At 42.4% G+C, this 16476-nt stretch overlaps 1 protein-coding gene across 1 annotated transcript in view; it reads left to right on the forward strand.

Annotated features, from left to right (window-relative positions):
• SLC25A21 (solute carrier family 25 member 21) overlaps nt 1-16476 on the forward strand; it is a 266945-nt gene that overhangs the window by 119674 nt on the left and 130795 nt on the right. The window contains exon 3 of the mRNA XM_063439496.1: nt 16337-16385. Coding sequence (XP_063295566.1) covers nt 16337-16385 — 49 coding nt within the window. The remainder of the gene's footprint in view (nt 1-16336; nt 16386-16476) is intronic.

Here is a 16476-nt window from a genome sequence, read left to right on the forward strand (position 1 = left end):
GGATTAAACCCCCCATCCCCTAGCCGCCAATTCCACTCTCTATCCACGGGCCCCAGACCTTTTCAAATTTAGACAAAGTACCCCTGACCTGCGCTGTTAGTTTGTCCATCAGGAAATTATCTCTAATCTTTTGGATAACCAGGTCTAGCGAAGGGATCCCACTCTGCAGCCAGACCTGTGCTAAAGCCCTCCGAGCAGCCAAGTTCACCTTAAGTATTAATTTCTGTTCATACCTAGTCCAATTATCCATGGACCTGGCCAGGAGGAAGACCCAGGGGTCCAATCGGATCTCTCTATCAAAAATATCCCGTAGCAGGTCTGCAATCAGTGTCCAATATTTTTGTGCCTCCGGGCAATCCCACCACATGTGATAATAAGTCCCCTTCTGGCCACAGCCTCTCCAACACAGATCAGTGGGCACCCTATTCATCCTGCAAAGCTTTACCGGAGTGGTGTACCATCTGAACATGGTCTTATAAGCCTGTTCCTGCATGGAGACACACATCGACGAGGTCGCCGCGGCCTCCCAAATCTCCTGCCATTCAACCCCTTCTAGCTCCTCGTTCAAGTTTGCCTCCCATTGGGCAGTATAAGTGAGATCCCCCCACTCAGTCGTAGTCGTGCTCAAATGTGCATACAAATTTGTAATCAGACCTTTCAGGAATTGTTCTTTCATGCACATCTGCTCAAAAAACGTGAGTGGGGTCAATGCAGCTGTTTTTACCCCTGGGGTCTGGGCAAAATCCCTCAGTTGGAGGTATCGAAAAAAGTCAGAATAGAGCAGCATTCTAACGCTAAAAGGAAATATATTTATTTTTTATATTAGACGGTTATTTTTTTTATTTTTAAAAAGCACAGATGCAAAATGCAATTTTAAGTTGCTTGACTGAAAGATCTAAAAAAACTAATGCAGGCCAAGTGAAATGAATCTGCCTTATGCTTTAGTTTATATATATATATATATATATATATATATATATATATATATATATATATATCCATCCAAAATAGGCAGGAGCACTCACTTGTTAAAAGTCCAAAATTTATTAGAACATGTTTAAAAAACTATCAACGTTTCAATCCTGCATAGAGGACTTTCATCAGGTCTTTGATCCTGATGAAAGTCCTCTATGCAGGACTGAAACGTTGATTGTTTTTTAAACATGTTCTAATACATTTTGGACTTTTAACAAAATGTGTCTTCCTATTTTGGATGGATACATAAAACTAGCCATGGCATGCTAGCACCCGATCTTTAAGGGATACTTCAAGCGTGAGTGCAGGAATACTTTGGATTTATATATATATATATATATATATATTTTTTTTTTTTTTCAATATTTAAAAAAAGTAATCATATTCTTTATTTTTGGAGTGACAAAGGATAAAACATAGCACATTGAGTACAGATGCGTACAATCATTGCGTACTGTTGAACAACATTGCAAAAAGGAAGGCATTATATAACACAGTTCACATGGCATTTCTTGGGGTAACCGTCACATTCTTGTGATTAAATATAAGAAAAGAAGAGGTTGAACAACAAGGAGTGAAATGTCATCACATGGAACCTATATATAACCTCTTAATTTGCATACTTGCACTAGTGATGTGCCCATCTCGTACAATCTGACTCAATGACCCAAAAGTAGGGTTTGTGCAGAAATCATTCCGAATAACTCATATCTGTCAGAAAAAGAGAAAAACAGAGAGGAATAGTGGCGAGTGTATAGAAGAAAGGAAAGAGAGAGTATACCTAGGGTATTTATTTTTCTATTAGTTAATTTTTAAAAAATACTTTTTGATCCAACCAGAGCATATCTGTAAGTGAGAATTGTACAGGCCTCTTTATGAAACAGATACATTAACTAGCTCACAAGCATCCACTACCTTATAGTCTGGGGAAAAACTCATTGCATGGTGTTGCAAACCCAGCTGACTTGCAGCAAATGCAGAAATGTAAAGACTATTATTGTTGCATGGTTTGGGACATTTATAATGCATTACCTTTACAATTCGGGTCTGGCATGTCCAAGTGACCACCAGTTTCCTTTGTATTAATCTAAAAACATAAATAGAGAAATTAGGTACAAAGAAAGTAGAAGAGTGCAAAAATAGCTATAGTTAAAATATAATACAATTTCCATGCACCCCTTTCATGTACTCCTCCTTAGCACCAGTGCTAAAGCTTTATGGTCATAACATAGTTAATGAATCACAGTGCGGTTAATATTTCGCTGTCAGTACTGTAAGGCATTTACCTGGGTATATCCAGCAGGGGGTGCTAATACTCTACTTCCTTGCCTGGGGCTTTATTCATTGTTCAGGTGAGAAAGGTTGTGATCATGTCAGACAATAGTTCAGGTTATCTATCCAAATCATCTCCGCTCTAATTCTCGCCTGCAATAATGTTATATTTCCATTTCTTTCACATTAATGTTTGTCATTTTGTTGCAATTGTTGCATGCTTGTGATACTGTTCATGATAATTTTATTTTTTCTCCTTTAAGAGTATATTCTGCGCAGTGCACCATGCTTTTGCGTAAGAATTCACACATTTTTTTTGTCCTTGTCCTTTTTAATCCAATTCCATACACAATTAAAAACCTCTAATCCACAGTTTGATGGATACCTGCGGGTACCCTAATCTGGGGGCAGCCTTGAAATGTTTCTTCCTCCCTGAGATTAGTGAGAGTTACATTCCTGGACAGCAGCTGCCATTGTTAAATCACAAAGGCAAAGATAAAAACCGGACGCACCCTTTCTCTCAAGGATTGACCCAGACCCAGTTCTAACAAAACCAGTAATAATAATAAACATGCCGATTTAAAAAAAATAAATAAAAAAAATTTAAATGTAAAACATTTTTTTGCTCCAAAGAGTTTTATCAAACCGGTTTCATTAAGGTCTTGGGAAGTGACCGATGTTACCTGTTTTAGAGCATCAATAAGGAACACTGTGTAATGGACCGTCACTATAATATCAGTCTTCTCCCATTACTGATGTTTCATGAGAGGGGCTGGGAAAACAGACAATATGAGGCTATCTCCTCAGCTCCTCTTATGTAGATGGTTTAAAGCAACACTCTGATTTCTCTATAATGAAACTGTTTTAGTTTTGCTTAAAGTGAACCTGTTGTTAAAAAATAAAATAAAAAACAACTGAAATTGCTCCCATATACGTTGAATACACCATATATCAATATCAATATAAAATATAAAGATTTACTCACTTTTCCTCCATTCTAGCACCACTTTTGTATAACACCCACCTCCTGGCCGTTCTCCGTTACACCTCAGCTCCTGCCGAAGTCTTCTTTGATTTGTCCTTGCTATGGGAAGAGAGTAGAGGGACTTCCTGTGGGAGGTCTTTTCTGCTTTCCCTTGTCAGTCAATGCCTTGGAACGCTGAGGAATTGACTGACAGATGGGAAAAAAACGTATTTTTAAATATTTCTTTCTCCTAATCTATACATTTGCTAGCAAATATACAAAATATTATGCTCAAACTAATGTGCATAAGACTTGTGGGGCATGACAGGTGCCCTTAAAAAAAAAAAAAGAAAATGAATTTTCTGAATCTTTCTGCTATATGATTCAGTCTCCTTCCACAGAAGGAGTTCACATAACAGAAGGTCAATATGGAGTTATGGCAAACAGCTGCAAGTACCGGGGGGGGGGGGGGCGGGTGGGGTACCACAAATGCATGGCAACCATAAGGAAGAGACTAGGAGGATAGCAACATCCCAGTTACTCCAGAGTCAGACATGTTCTGAAATCCCAGCACAATGGCAAGAACAAGATCCAAGCATCAACACATATACCCTACCAGTTATCAATTCACATGCTAGAATAATAATGTTGCCAAAAGAGTTGGAGGATGACAGCATTTGGACCCTAGGAAGTACTTGTAAACTAGTGAAAAACGATATACTATTCTCCTTGGTTAGATGATTTGATAGTAGTAGTTCATTAGCTAAACAAATGATTGGGTAATTCTAGTAAGGGAAAAATAAAAGCCTACAGAGCAGTTATTGGAATCTGTCCATTTCTGATTAAAACTTCTCATTCACACGAGGCAGTGGTTAAAGGGAAATATTAGACACGTGCACCAGTGAAATTTTTATTTTGTACGAATGAATTTGTACTAAAACATTTCATTCGTCCATTCCGAATTTCGTCCGTGAACCATTCGTTTTTTTTGACGGAATTTGGTAAAAAATCATTTATTTTCGTCCATTAGGATGAAAATACCATTGCACATGCGCAGAAAAAAAAGAAGTAAGGAGGGAGCCGGAGCACTATCCGCTATCTCCCTGTAATTAATATTATGAATTCCTACCCCTCCCCCCAGCTATTACTGCACAGTCATTAGTGCAATAAGGGGGGACCTGGCATGGTGGGGAACCCAAATAACTAAAATGGGGGGGACATAGTGGCCCCACCCGTGACCTGGGTAGGGGCTATTAATATAGTGCCCCCCCCAGGCCCCCACCCATGACCGTCGGGTGGGGACCTTAAATAATTAAACAAAGTGGAAGGACGACACCTAATGTCCCCCCCAGGTCCCCACCCATGAGCGTCAAATGGGGACCCTAATTAAATAAAGGGGGACCCTAACAGACAATGGGGTGGATGACATGTTGTCCTCCCCCCACAGCCCCCACCCATGAGTGGCAGGTGGGGGCCCTAAATGACAATAAAGGGGGACCTTTGTATTTTCGTCAAGCACAGGTTAAGTCACTTAACCCGTGCTTGTAAGAGTCTCCTTGCAGCGCTGCATGGTTTAAGTTTCAGGCTGCAGGGAGAACCAGCGTTTTTTGTTTCTCCTCCGTGCTGTGGGGGTTAATTCTCCTGCAACACGGAGTCTATTAAACGAAAGAACTGAAACAAAAAGGTAATGCATTCAGGACTTCCCTTTCGTTTAATTTATATTTTGTATGTAGGACTTTCGTTTACGCTTTATTAAACGAATTTGAAAAAGCCTGACATTTTGGACAAAATTGCGAAAATGAATGCACATGTCTAGGAAATATACAACATCTATTTATCTCCTGGAAGTAGTAAGACAATAGGGTGGAGCTAAAGTCCATGTGTTTATTTGAAACACATACATCTGTGATTATGCTAAAAACAGCGGATAGCAGAGGACGTTGCTCCTTTTGATGCATTCTCACACTTTCCGTGCTTGGAGTGTCCCTTTAATGAAATGAATGGAAAGGATGAGGATGTACTGTCTGACATTTTAAATGATGCTTTCTGCAGTAAATGGAAGCTTTTGTCCACCCTGGTTGTTTGGGATTCTGATTAAAAAATCTTTCTTGGGAAATAGCGAAGGTGCTGACAGCTTAGGGAGCGGCAGTTTGCGTTGTTTGCATGCTGGAAGGGAGTTTGTCAAAAGAAAGAGTAAAGTATGATGTTTTAGGGTCACTGGAGGATTCTTACAGTGATAGAACCTTTGTAATCTAACAACAAATAATGGTAGTAATACGTTCTGCAATGAGATGGGGATGAAGTTCTAACATTTTGGGGTATCTCCTACAAACATAATGGCACACTGCATGCTATTTCGGTCAATTGCAGACGTATAGTAATTTCCTATATTTCTGGGCATTCAAGTGCAAATGATCTGTATCCTAATCACTTGCCACAGCAGGCACAGCAAGAATCCAATGCTGATGTCCGCTTAAATGACTCCAACTGTTGTGGTCTACATGTGCTCAGAGCAATGGCTCGTTGAAAGAAATGGTGTCTGCAGTTGAAGGTCTGCTACATTTTGTTAAATGTTGCTTCTTTATTTGGAACAAAACATAAATTAAAATTTTAAAGCAGATTGTGCTGTCATGCATTGCAATGAATGACTCTTTATTGTGGAATTGACGTAGTGTAATAAGGTCCTGTGTTCCACTCACTGGTAAAATCAAGCTGTACTGCTACAGGAGCCACCATGCTTGACCACTGCTTCTCCAAAAGCCCACATGGAGTGGCTGGAGTGCAGGCTGATTCCATCACTGCTAAACAGCTGTCAAATTGCAATAATTACATATATATAGATTCAGGGTGGTACTCACGGCATCTTCTATCCAGGTCTTTGCTGTTGGTCATTGGGTATATTTTGCATTATCAATACAAGAAGTCACAAGACTACTCTTGCCATTGTGGGCAGCCTTGCTGGGCATTCTGAGAGCACATAGATGTGTGTACCCTCACCTCAGTTGCTGTCCTTGGGTCTCTATGATGAGTATGTAAAACAAATCTTTATGCATAATGTTCATGCAAGTCAGCACTTTTATAGTGTAAATATTGTCGCTAAGTATCTCTCTGTTATACACAGTCAAGAGAAATGGCCAAGGTCCATCGGAGTGGTTTTCTGAATAACATACACTTGTGGCCTCCAACGGAGAGTCAATACAGGTGCTGGATAAGGGTATTCCATACTCAGATTGTCATTATGAGTATACCGTCATGCCATTTGGGCTTTGCAATGCCCCAGCAGTATTCCAAGAATTTATTAATGATGTCTTAAGGGACTTTATTCACTCATTTGTTATTGTGTACTTGGATGACATTTTAATATATTCTACAGACTTATACGCTCATCACAGACATGTTACGACAGTTCTGAAGACCCTTCTTGCTAATGGTCTTTATTGCAAACTAGAAAAATGTCTATTCGACCAATCCGAGGTCCAGTTTTTAGGGTATTTGATTTCCGCTAAGGGTTTTCGGATGGATCCCCAGAAGCTCGCTGCGGTCATAGAATGGCCTCTGCCGCAAGGTCTGAAAGCCATCCAGCGTTTTCTGGGTTTCTCTAATTATTATAGACGTTTTATCAAAGGTTTTTCGTCTATCGTAGCACCTATTACTCGTATGACTAAAAAGGATGGCAATACACGTGCCTGGTCTACCGAGGCACTTCAGGCTTTTGACTTTCTTAAGACTACGTTCGCCTCATTGCCATATATACTTGAGGTTGATGCTTCCGATATAGGGGTAGGTGCTGTCTTATCCCAAAGAGAGTCTCCTGACAAGCCATTGCATCCTTGTGGCTTCTTTTCTAAACAAATGTCCAAAGCAGAAAGGAATTATGATGTGGGTAATCGCGAACTCCTTGCTATAATTTTAGCACTCAAAGAATGGAGACATTTGTTAGAGGGCACTAAGGATCCTATCCTCATATTTACGGATCATAAGAACCTATCCTACCTTAGCGAAGCTAAAAGATTGTCTTCAAGGCAGGCTAGGTGGTCACTGTTCTTGTCTCATTTTAATTATATAATCACCTATAGGCCAGGTGATCGGAACACTAAAGCGGACGTTCTGTCCAGACAGTTCGAGACTATTGACAAACAGGAGATTGATGTCACTCCTGTCATTCCCCCAGACAGGATAATAGCAACTACTATTTTGTCTATTTCCTCGTCCCTCTTGCAGGCCATACAAGCGAAACAAAGCATGGCACCTAGCGAGAGGCCTAATGATAAATTGTTCGTTGACGTTCCCGAGAGACGGGATATTCTGTCACTGTATCATGATACTAAGACTGCTGGACATCCTGGTATTTCCAAAACGGTGTCAGCCGTTTCTCGGTATTTCTGGTGGGATACCTTACGTAAGGACGTTACTGACTATATAAGTGCTTGTACTACTTGTGCATGTATGAAATCCTCTCGTAGAGTTCCTTGTGGGCTGTTGCATCCGTTACCCGTTCCGAGAGACCTTGGTCTAATCTATCAATGGATTTTATTGTTGAATTACCCCCTTCGAATGGTAACACAGTCATCCTAATGATAGTAGATCGGTTTTCCAAAATGGCTCACTTTGTGTCTCTTCGCAAGTTGCCCACTTCCAAGGAACTCTTATCTTTTCGCTAGAGAAGTGTTTTGATTACATGGTATTCCCTTATCTATTGTATCCGATAGGGGTAGCCAATTTATTTCCAGGTTCTGGAAAGCCTTTTGTTCGGAGATGGGTATTTCTCTCTCATTTTCTTCCGCTTACCATCCCCAGTCTAATGGAGCTGCTGAACGTGCCAACCAGTCTCTGGAGCAGTACCTCCGTTGTTTTGTGTCTCACCATCAGGACAATTGGTCTGACCTGCTTCCTTGGGCTGAATTTGCTCGGAATAACGCCACTCATGATTCTTCCGGCAAAAGCCCTTTTTACGTTGTCTATGGCCAGCATCCCGTGGTTCTTCCGGCTGCATCCTCCTCACAGGGCATGCCAGTTCTGGATGAGCATTTGGCTGGTTTGCGTAATACTTGGGAGCAGGTTCAGCGTTCTTTGGTGGACTCTGCTGCCCGCCAGAAGGCTCAGGCTGACAAGCATCGCAGAGCGGCTCCTTCCTATGTTGTGGGGGACAGGGTTTTGCTTTCCACACAGAATATTCGCCTCCGGGTGCCTTCTATGAAATTGGCTCCCCGCTTCATTGGTCCTTATCGCATTATACATAAGGTTAATCCCGTTTCTTATGCCTTGGGTCTGCCTAAGAATCTGCGTATACCTAATGTATTTCACACCTCGTTGAAGCCTTACGTACGCAACCGCTATACCCGGCATACTCCCCCTCCCCCTCCTGTCTCTGTGGAGGGTCATGAGGAGTTCGAAGTGTCTGCTGTTATTGACTCTCGTTTCCTTAGGGGTCGGCTTCAGTACTTGGTACATTGGAAGGGTTATGGGCCTGAGGAGCGCAGTTGGATTTCTGCGGATGCTGTTCATGCTCCCCGCCTTGTACGTTCTTTCCATTCGCGTTTTCCTGCCAGGCCTGGTCCTGCCCGCCCGGAGGGCGTGTCCTCGGGGGGGGTACTGTAGCGTTACTTACCTTATCCGGGGGCCGGCCGCGGTCCTCTCTTCAAGCCGCGCGCGGTCCTGCGGCTGCATGAGCCGCGCGCGGCTCATCCGACTCTCCTAACAGGAAGACGGGCAGTGACCGCAAGATGCGGTCACGTGTCCCGCCTGCAGCTAAGAGCGCGCCGCGAGTCTCGGGCGCGCTCTTAAAGAGACAGTGGGAGCCTAAATTGCAAAAAGGCTCCCATTGGCTCCTGTCATGCCAATCACCCCATACACTTACCTGTTGGGGGTGTGGAAGTGACAGGAGCCAATCACATTAGTTTGAAGGCTACTTATACTCACCCTTTTTTCCCTTAGTTCCTTGCCCTATCGTGGTTTCTGCTACAGTTCCCTTTAGTGCTTGTTGTGTTCAGTTGTGTTTCTCCGTATTTAACCTTGGCTTTGTATTCTGACTTCGTTTTCGCTTATCCTTGTCTGTAATGTTTGCCGGCTTGCTGATTCCTGTGTACCAGACCCCGGCTAGTTCTCGTTTACGCTGTCTCTTTGTGCCCTTGACCTCGGATCGTTCCTGACTCTGTACTTCTCCTATTACGTCGAGTCCGGCCACTCTAAGGTCCGGTAGACGTATCTCTCCTCTGTGCTGTCTTCTGTTTGGCTGGATCCTGCGTGTAGGGGTACTCGTTACACATACTATGCATCAAAATGTAGGTCTGGGTCTTGTGATTCTAACAATATAAAGCTCTTCGCTGTAGTATGTATAGTTTATAAAATACGACCATTTGAAGATGGCAACCGCCAAAATACTCTGACCTGTGCCAGGCTGCAGCAGCAAGTGATGTCATAGACAGGGCCTTTTGCTAATGTTAATATAAATGTATGTTTTAATGTAACTGTGAAGCACTTTGGGCAACAACGTTGCAATTAAATGTGCTATATAAATAATAACAGTTACTCCGCCCATTCCAGTTGTAGACTACTGGTGGAGGCAAGAACACTTCACACAATTTCCCCAGAAATTGTAGCTTTTCTAGTTAGAATTATAATTTGTAAAGCGCCAACAAATTCCACAGTGCTTTACAATGGGTGGACGAACAAACGTAGTTGTAACCAGACAAGTTGGACACACAGGAAAAGAAGGATTGAGGGCCCTGTTCAATGAGCTTACAGCTTACATGCTACAGGGAGTGGGGTAAAGTGACACAAAAGGTAAGGGTAGGGTAGAAAGGTAGGTTGCTAGGATAGTATTCACTGGGGGCTTAGTATTTATTTATTTTTTATGGCAGTTGCAGGAGAGAAAGCTGTTAACAGTTTAATTGATATGCTAGATGTTAGTGCTTTAAGAAGCACTAGTGCTAGTGCTTTATAGAAGAGATGAAGACTGGGTGAAAGTCTAATGAAGAATGGAAGGAATTTCCGCAGGAATGGTGCAGCCCTAGGAAAGTCTTGAATGCGAGCATCCAAGGTGGAAGTATGAACAGAATATAGACGTAGGTCTTCAGCAGAGCGTGGGGGCCTAGATGGGACATACTTGTGTATTAGGGAGGATAGGTTGGAGCAGCATTATGTAGAGATAATAAGAATTAAAACTGAGGTGTTTTGTAAAAAAAAAAACACTTTAATGCTAATAATGCTACAGTTGAACAATGGACAACTGAAGAACGGATTGCCAAAGAGAAATATATAATGTGGGCCCGGTTAGCATGACAGGCAAACTTTAAAAGTGACCATATGTTGGCACAAAGCATCACTGGTATAAAGCAAAATGAATGATCACTAAGTTTTCTAATGAAAACTGTTACTTTTGAGAATCTTTTGAATAAAAGAATATCCTATTCTAGACGGAGAAGAGAGGAAGAAGCAGCGAGCTTGCCGTTTGCGGACACTGCTCTGCTTGTGGCCCGGACAGTTCTTGAAGAGGTTAGTCCTGTGTCAGCACAGTGAGCTAGTGATGATTTATTGGTTGGCATTCTTCTTCTGTTATTTCAACCTCACCTTTTGTATCCCAGCCAGAAAGTCTATTAATAAATGATTAAAGCGGATTGTTAAGGAAACTGATCTGAAATATTTGGCTTGGCTGAAATCCAGCTAATTACAAGCTGCCTGTTTGCATCTGTCACTACAGGCTCACCTGGCTGTGGGGGATACTGTCAATGATGCTGACCCCTTGCTACCGGCACAGAGAGAAACCACTGGTGAGACCGAGGGAGCAAATGCCTGGAAACTCTACAGTAAGCCACACATTGCAGTAGAGCGTCTCATGCAGAACCCATATTAAATTGCATGTCTGAATAATGCAGGGTAGCTATGCAACTCTGCTGCTGCTCCTGGTATGGTGTGTTTTGCATTGAAAGTGCTTTGCATTGAAATGTTTGTTTTGTGGTTACATTCAATCATGCGCCTTTTAATGGAAAATATTAATGGAAAATATTACTGTCAGTCTTTCTGTCCATCCAGTCAATAAAATAGGCAAACCCATTTTTCTATTCTGAGAGCCTGTAAGGAAGTATAAATGTAAAGGCAAATAGCAGAAGAGAGCAGAAAGAGAAAAGTCAATAATTCATTTAAAGCGATACTATAAGCACTAAAACAAATTTTAGCTTAAGGATGCAGTTTTGGTGTATAGATCATTCCCCTGCAGTCTCCTTGCTAAATTATCTGCAATTTGGGAGTTAAACCACTTTTGTTTCTGTGTATGCAGCCCTAGACAAACCTTCCATGGATTTGATTCACATAGCTAACAATCAGATCTGACAGCACAGTGTGTTTTCTTTAGAGGTTTTTCTTTCCTGCTCTGTAATTGAGGTTTATTCACACACCTGAGACTCCTCGGGCTCTAACAGGCTATTCACAGAGCAGTAGATAAATTCTAAATTAAACAGACTGTGCATTAAAGGACGTTTATTTAAACATTAGACCTATCTTTACAGGAAATGTGTAGGGAGATTATTTAGGACACATGCAGGTGAGGTGTTACTAAGACTGCATAAACAAAGTGATTTAGTGTCAGAGAATTGAGCAGTGTGACTGTAGGGTTATGATCTACACACCAAAACTACTCCATTAGGAAAACGTTAATTTGGTGCTTATAATGTTCCTTTAATTGGTAATAATGTATCCACAGATAGCTGGTACCCAGCAAATGCTGCATGTTATACTACTGCTTTATTCCTTTCTCCTGCCGTCCTGGAATGACTAGGGCCTCTCTTCCATCTCTGACTGGATGTCTTCCCATTGTCTGAAAGGTAATCTTTCTATGGCTGAACTCGTCATCTTTCTTCCCTCAAGACCCTTGATAAGACAAGAGCATTGATGTGAAGGGGATAAGGGCTGCGCTAAGGGCTAATAGCAGTAGTCTATAACCAGACCAAATGGTCTAAATGGATAAACAACAACAAGTAGGCCTATGTAGATAATGGTAGAGAGTAAAAGTCTCACTTAAGACAACAGAATAAAAATAGGGGTTGATCCATCCGGATAATAAAATGTAGAAGTCAACAGCCTTCTTTTCCGGTTCTATTTTGCATGGTAATTACTTGTTGTCAAATATCTCCATTTTATAATTGGCATTATATAATAATATGTATTATACATTATTAAATTATGAACACAGTGGCTTTCAAATATTTTCATCAGTGGGGGCGGGGCCGGGCCAGGCCGCCGAGCAGATCGGTCGCAGGGGAGCTCAGCTCCTGCACACAACGACCCTATAATGCCCATAAACCACGATTTTACTCACATACCTCACCCATAAATGCGACCCTCGACGGATAAGGGCTGCCGGAACCGGGGAGAGGCTTGCTCACTGAGTTTTAGTCCCCCGGAGGGGAGATCTCTGTAGCAACAGGCGGGACCTTTCCTGGCGGTGAGTGGAGTGGACGGCCGCCACTCTACAGACAAGCTGCACCTGTGCGGGCCCGGTCCCGCCCCACCCCCCCCTCTGGACCGGTGGGGGTGATCCCGGTCCCAACTCTGAGGCAAGTCATCCGAGGCACAGCAGCGCTGCCACTAAGATCTGCGGCCTATATCCCTCATCTAAGATGGCAGACGCCACGTGTGCTAACGGCACTGTGAGGGACGGCAACTACACAGCACTGGCAACACAAAGCGCCCACAGACACAAGCTAGCCTACTACCCGCAACACCTGGAGGTTAAATCACATCAAGGGGCCCTGGCACGACATCAGCCTTCTGAGACGCATAACTGTATCTCTGCACCAACCCCAGGGCAGGCCCGAAAATGGCGAGAGAGACAAGGGCACAGCAAACCAGTACCTGCAGCAAAACGAACACTAAAGGCAAAAGGCCAGCAAAACTTACCCCTCGGATATGCAGGAGTGCCGGTCTCCCACATGAAGCACCACACGTCCCCTCACAGCCAACACAGGCGAAGACGCCCGTCACTACGACGTGCGGTCCGCGGTGGGGCCTCGCAAAGCCCCCTGAGGGAGGCAGCAAAGCAGAGACCCAAGAAGCCACACCGCTCAACTACCTTGCAACCATCTCACCAGCGACAGGTCCAGAAGCGACGGACTACTCCTTTAAGCCACGACATGGCGCGGGACGAAGTGTCCCTGAGCATACACGGGACATTTGTTGCCGGACAGTACACACATGGAAGCAGAGCGCCCAACCAAGGCATCGGCTGACTCCCCGACTATAGTGGCTGGCTGTCATCCAAGCCACATCGGCCTGGGACTCTCGCCTGAGATGCAACAGATCCAGGGGCACACAAGTGACGACCGTTCAGTTATATGTTATATGGTTTCATTTTTCCTTTAAAATATTATGTGCTGACAACCTGCCTTACTTCGCTCACTCTAACACCCATATTACGCTGCCCAAGACAGGAAGGGGTACAACCTCATACCACTTACTCACTTACATAACCCACACCCTAGTCTCTCCCGCCACTGCTCCGCATGGCGGAACTAACACCATTTGCCAACTTGATAATACTGGCGGGCTAGGCGCCAAGGCAAAATAGCGCTGCCACAAGTCATACGTCCCAAGGTGGCTTTTCTTTTCCACTAACAAATCAAAAATGGCACATCACATCTTACTGCGCACCCTGCGACTGTACTGTAGCCATCCACATATAGGCACAAGCATGTCATATAGCAAAATGTGAGGGAGAGAGAACCGCTATAATGGGTGGTAGCGTGCTGAGCGTTGACCTTGCCTACAATGCAATAAGTTTAAGCCTGCATATATATAATTATTAAATAATAGGATAGTCTAGCATGCAGTCTAAACGTGGAACCTTAGCCTACATTATTACCACAGACAGTAAGAAAAGCCTGTATCCTCTGACTAAGTTTTGCCTCTCCACTGTCTTTTCATCCTATCGTTACAAACAAAAAATTGTGCTGTATATCTGAACGTCCATAATGCTTGTACTTACTCTGATTGTGACGGCTATTGTGGCTAAACAAGTCTAATGTTATACCATGCACAACAAAAATAAAGAATTTAAAAAATATATATATTTTCATCAGTTTGTTGTGTGAGTCTCTATGTTTCTGATCGGCCCCCAGCCCCTTGTGTCCTTCGTGCATACCATCAACCACCCATATACAAGCACCACCCACATGTACATCCTTTGGTAATAGAATGTATTTATTTCTCCACGCTATTTTGAAAATAAAACTAAACTAAAGCCACCTGCTTATTAATTCTATATACAGTTTTAAAATATATTTCATAACATAGATGGGTGTTTTGTTTACCCCGCACTCACAAGCTCGCCTCCCAAAGTATGCATGTAATTTTGACAATTGTTTGCATTTGATTTTTTTGGTGTCCCTACAAGTGGAATACCAGAAGACAAACGAGGGACAGTGTTTGGAGAATGCTTACGTGCCACATCACGTGAGGTCACAATGCTTGCCTGCCACATCACATGAGGTCACAATGCTTGCATGCCACATCACATAAGGTCAGGAATATTTGATTAATTATACCAACCAAACCAAGTTAAAATGGCAGCAATCCATCACTCGGTATGAGCATTCCTGGCAACAGACCCTTGGAGTCCCACCCATAATAGATGTTCTGGAGGTGGCCATGTTTTACCTTAACTAAATATTCTACTACAACAATGAAATTAACACGTCCCCCAAATTGTTTTTATTTGGAACACTTTGTGAATCTTGAAACAACCCTCCCCCCACCCCCATAAAACTCTTAAAACTTACGTATGTGTACTGTGAGCAAATAATCAAAAATAATATGCGAGGCACACACAGAAAAGGAGTCTATTGAAATATCTTAAGAAGTGCTGAACCAGTTTAAAAAGTGTCAAGCCAACAATTGTATGCCCCATTGATGGATGTAAAGTTATTTTTACATGACAGATTTCCTTTAGTTGAATACATCAAATTGTCCCAGACCCCTTTCTAATGTATTTTATAAACATCCTTCGCACATAAAGGGCCTATCAATTAGTAACAGTTGAGCTTACTTTTCCAGTTGTCTGTCCTGATGGGTTGTCTCCAGTAGGTGTACGGAGTTGGGATCCCCAGCTGTTGTCAGTTATTAGCTAGGTAATGGGATACCGCAGCCTGAGGAATGCACTCTGAACTGATTTAGAATCACACTGCAGCATTGTTTCCCAAATTACGTCCCCCCTAAATAGAACTGGTGCTTTAAAAGTAGGATTTTATTTATCACAAATATTTCAAAATTACGTTCTGTAATTTGTTGTGTTTTTTTTTTTAATGTATTTTTTATTTTATTCTATTAATTTTGTTTAAAACGGCAGGGGGTGGCTTTTTAAAATATTACGTGCAACACTACTACTTCAACGTACGATTTTATTTTTTTAATTTCCGCTTCCTGATTTCAAAAAGATTATATCCTGGATTAATTTGGCATGTGATTATAACTTCATTTCCACATGAATGTAAGTATTTTAAGTGGCTCTGTCATGGCCCCAGCATGTTTTAACTCTTCTATATTGAAGTTCAGTCATTTACTTTTTTTTTTTTTCTTTTTTGCAATTACGTCTCTCACCAGATATCCCTTTACCATCCTCAATGTTGTGATAGTCACGCACGGTGTCCACCCATCATCTGCCCAATGTCAAGTTTTGTAATGTTTTTATGACTAGCTATGCTTCCAAGTGCCTACATGTCCATGCAATGCCCCTATTGCCCTTTTTCCCAAGCCCCTACATGTACATGCAATGCCCCTATTTCCCCATTTCCTTTTTGTTCCAATTTCAGACCTCCCAGCATTTAGAGTTACGGGTGTGATTAAACTGGAGAAATCCCCCAAGTTATTATTCTAATAGTGAAGCATAAATAATGTCTACAGGATCGTTTTACAAAAAAAATGCCTGCAGGTTTCCATATCATAACTCAATATAGCATCGAGGATGTTCGTGTCCGTGACCGCAAGGGTGCCGAGGCCTTTTCTGTTCTGTATGAATATTCGGAACATTCTAAAATTCCTGTACAGATTCTGTATTAGTTGCTGGAATTGTTAACAGTCACTTTATTCCAGGCCAGTGTTTTTAACATTAATTTCGCTTTCTCTCCTGTCTGACAGGTCTGGTAGAAATTTGCCTGATGCACCCACTGGATGTGGTGAAAACGAGGTAGGTCTGTGCTGGAACACGTTGTGTTGATGTTGGCAATGAGCCCAACTCACAAGCTGCTGGGCCTGGGTCGGTGTTACAGCATGTCCCC

Source organism: Pelobates fuscus, chromosome 13 (genome assembly GCF_036172605.1).
Source record: "Pelobates fuscus isolate aPelFus1 chromosome 13, aPelFus1.pri, whole genome shotgun sequence".
In the NCBI taxonomy this organism is placed as follows: Eukaryota; Metazoa; Chordata; class Amphibia; order Anura; family Pelobatidae; genus Pelobates; species Pelobates fuscus.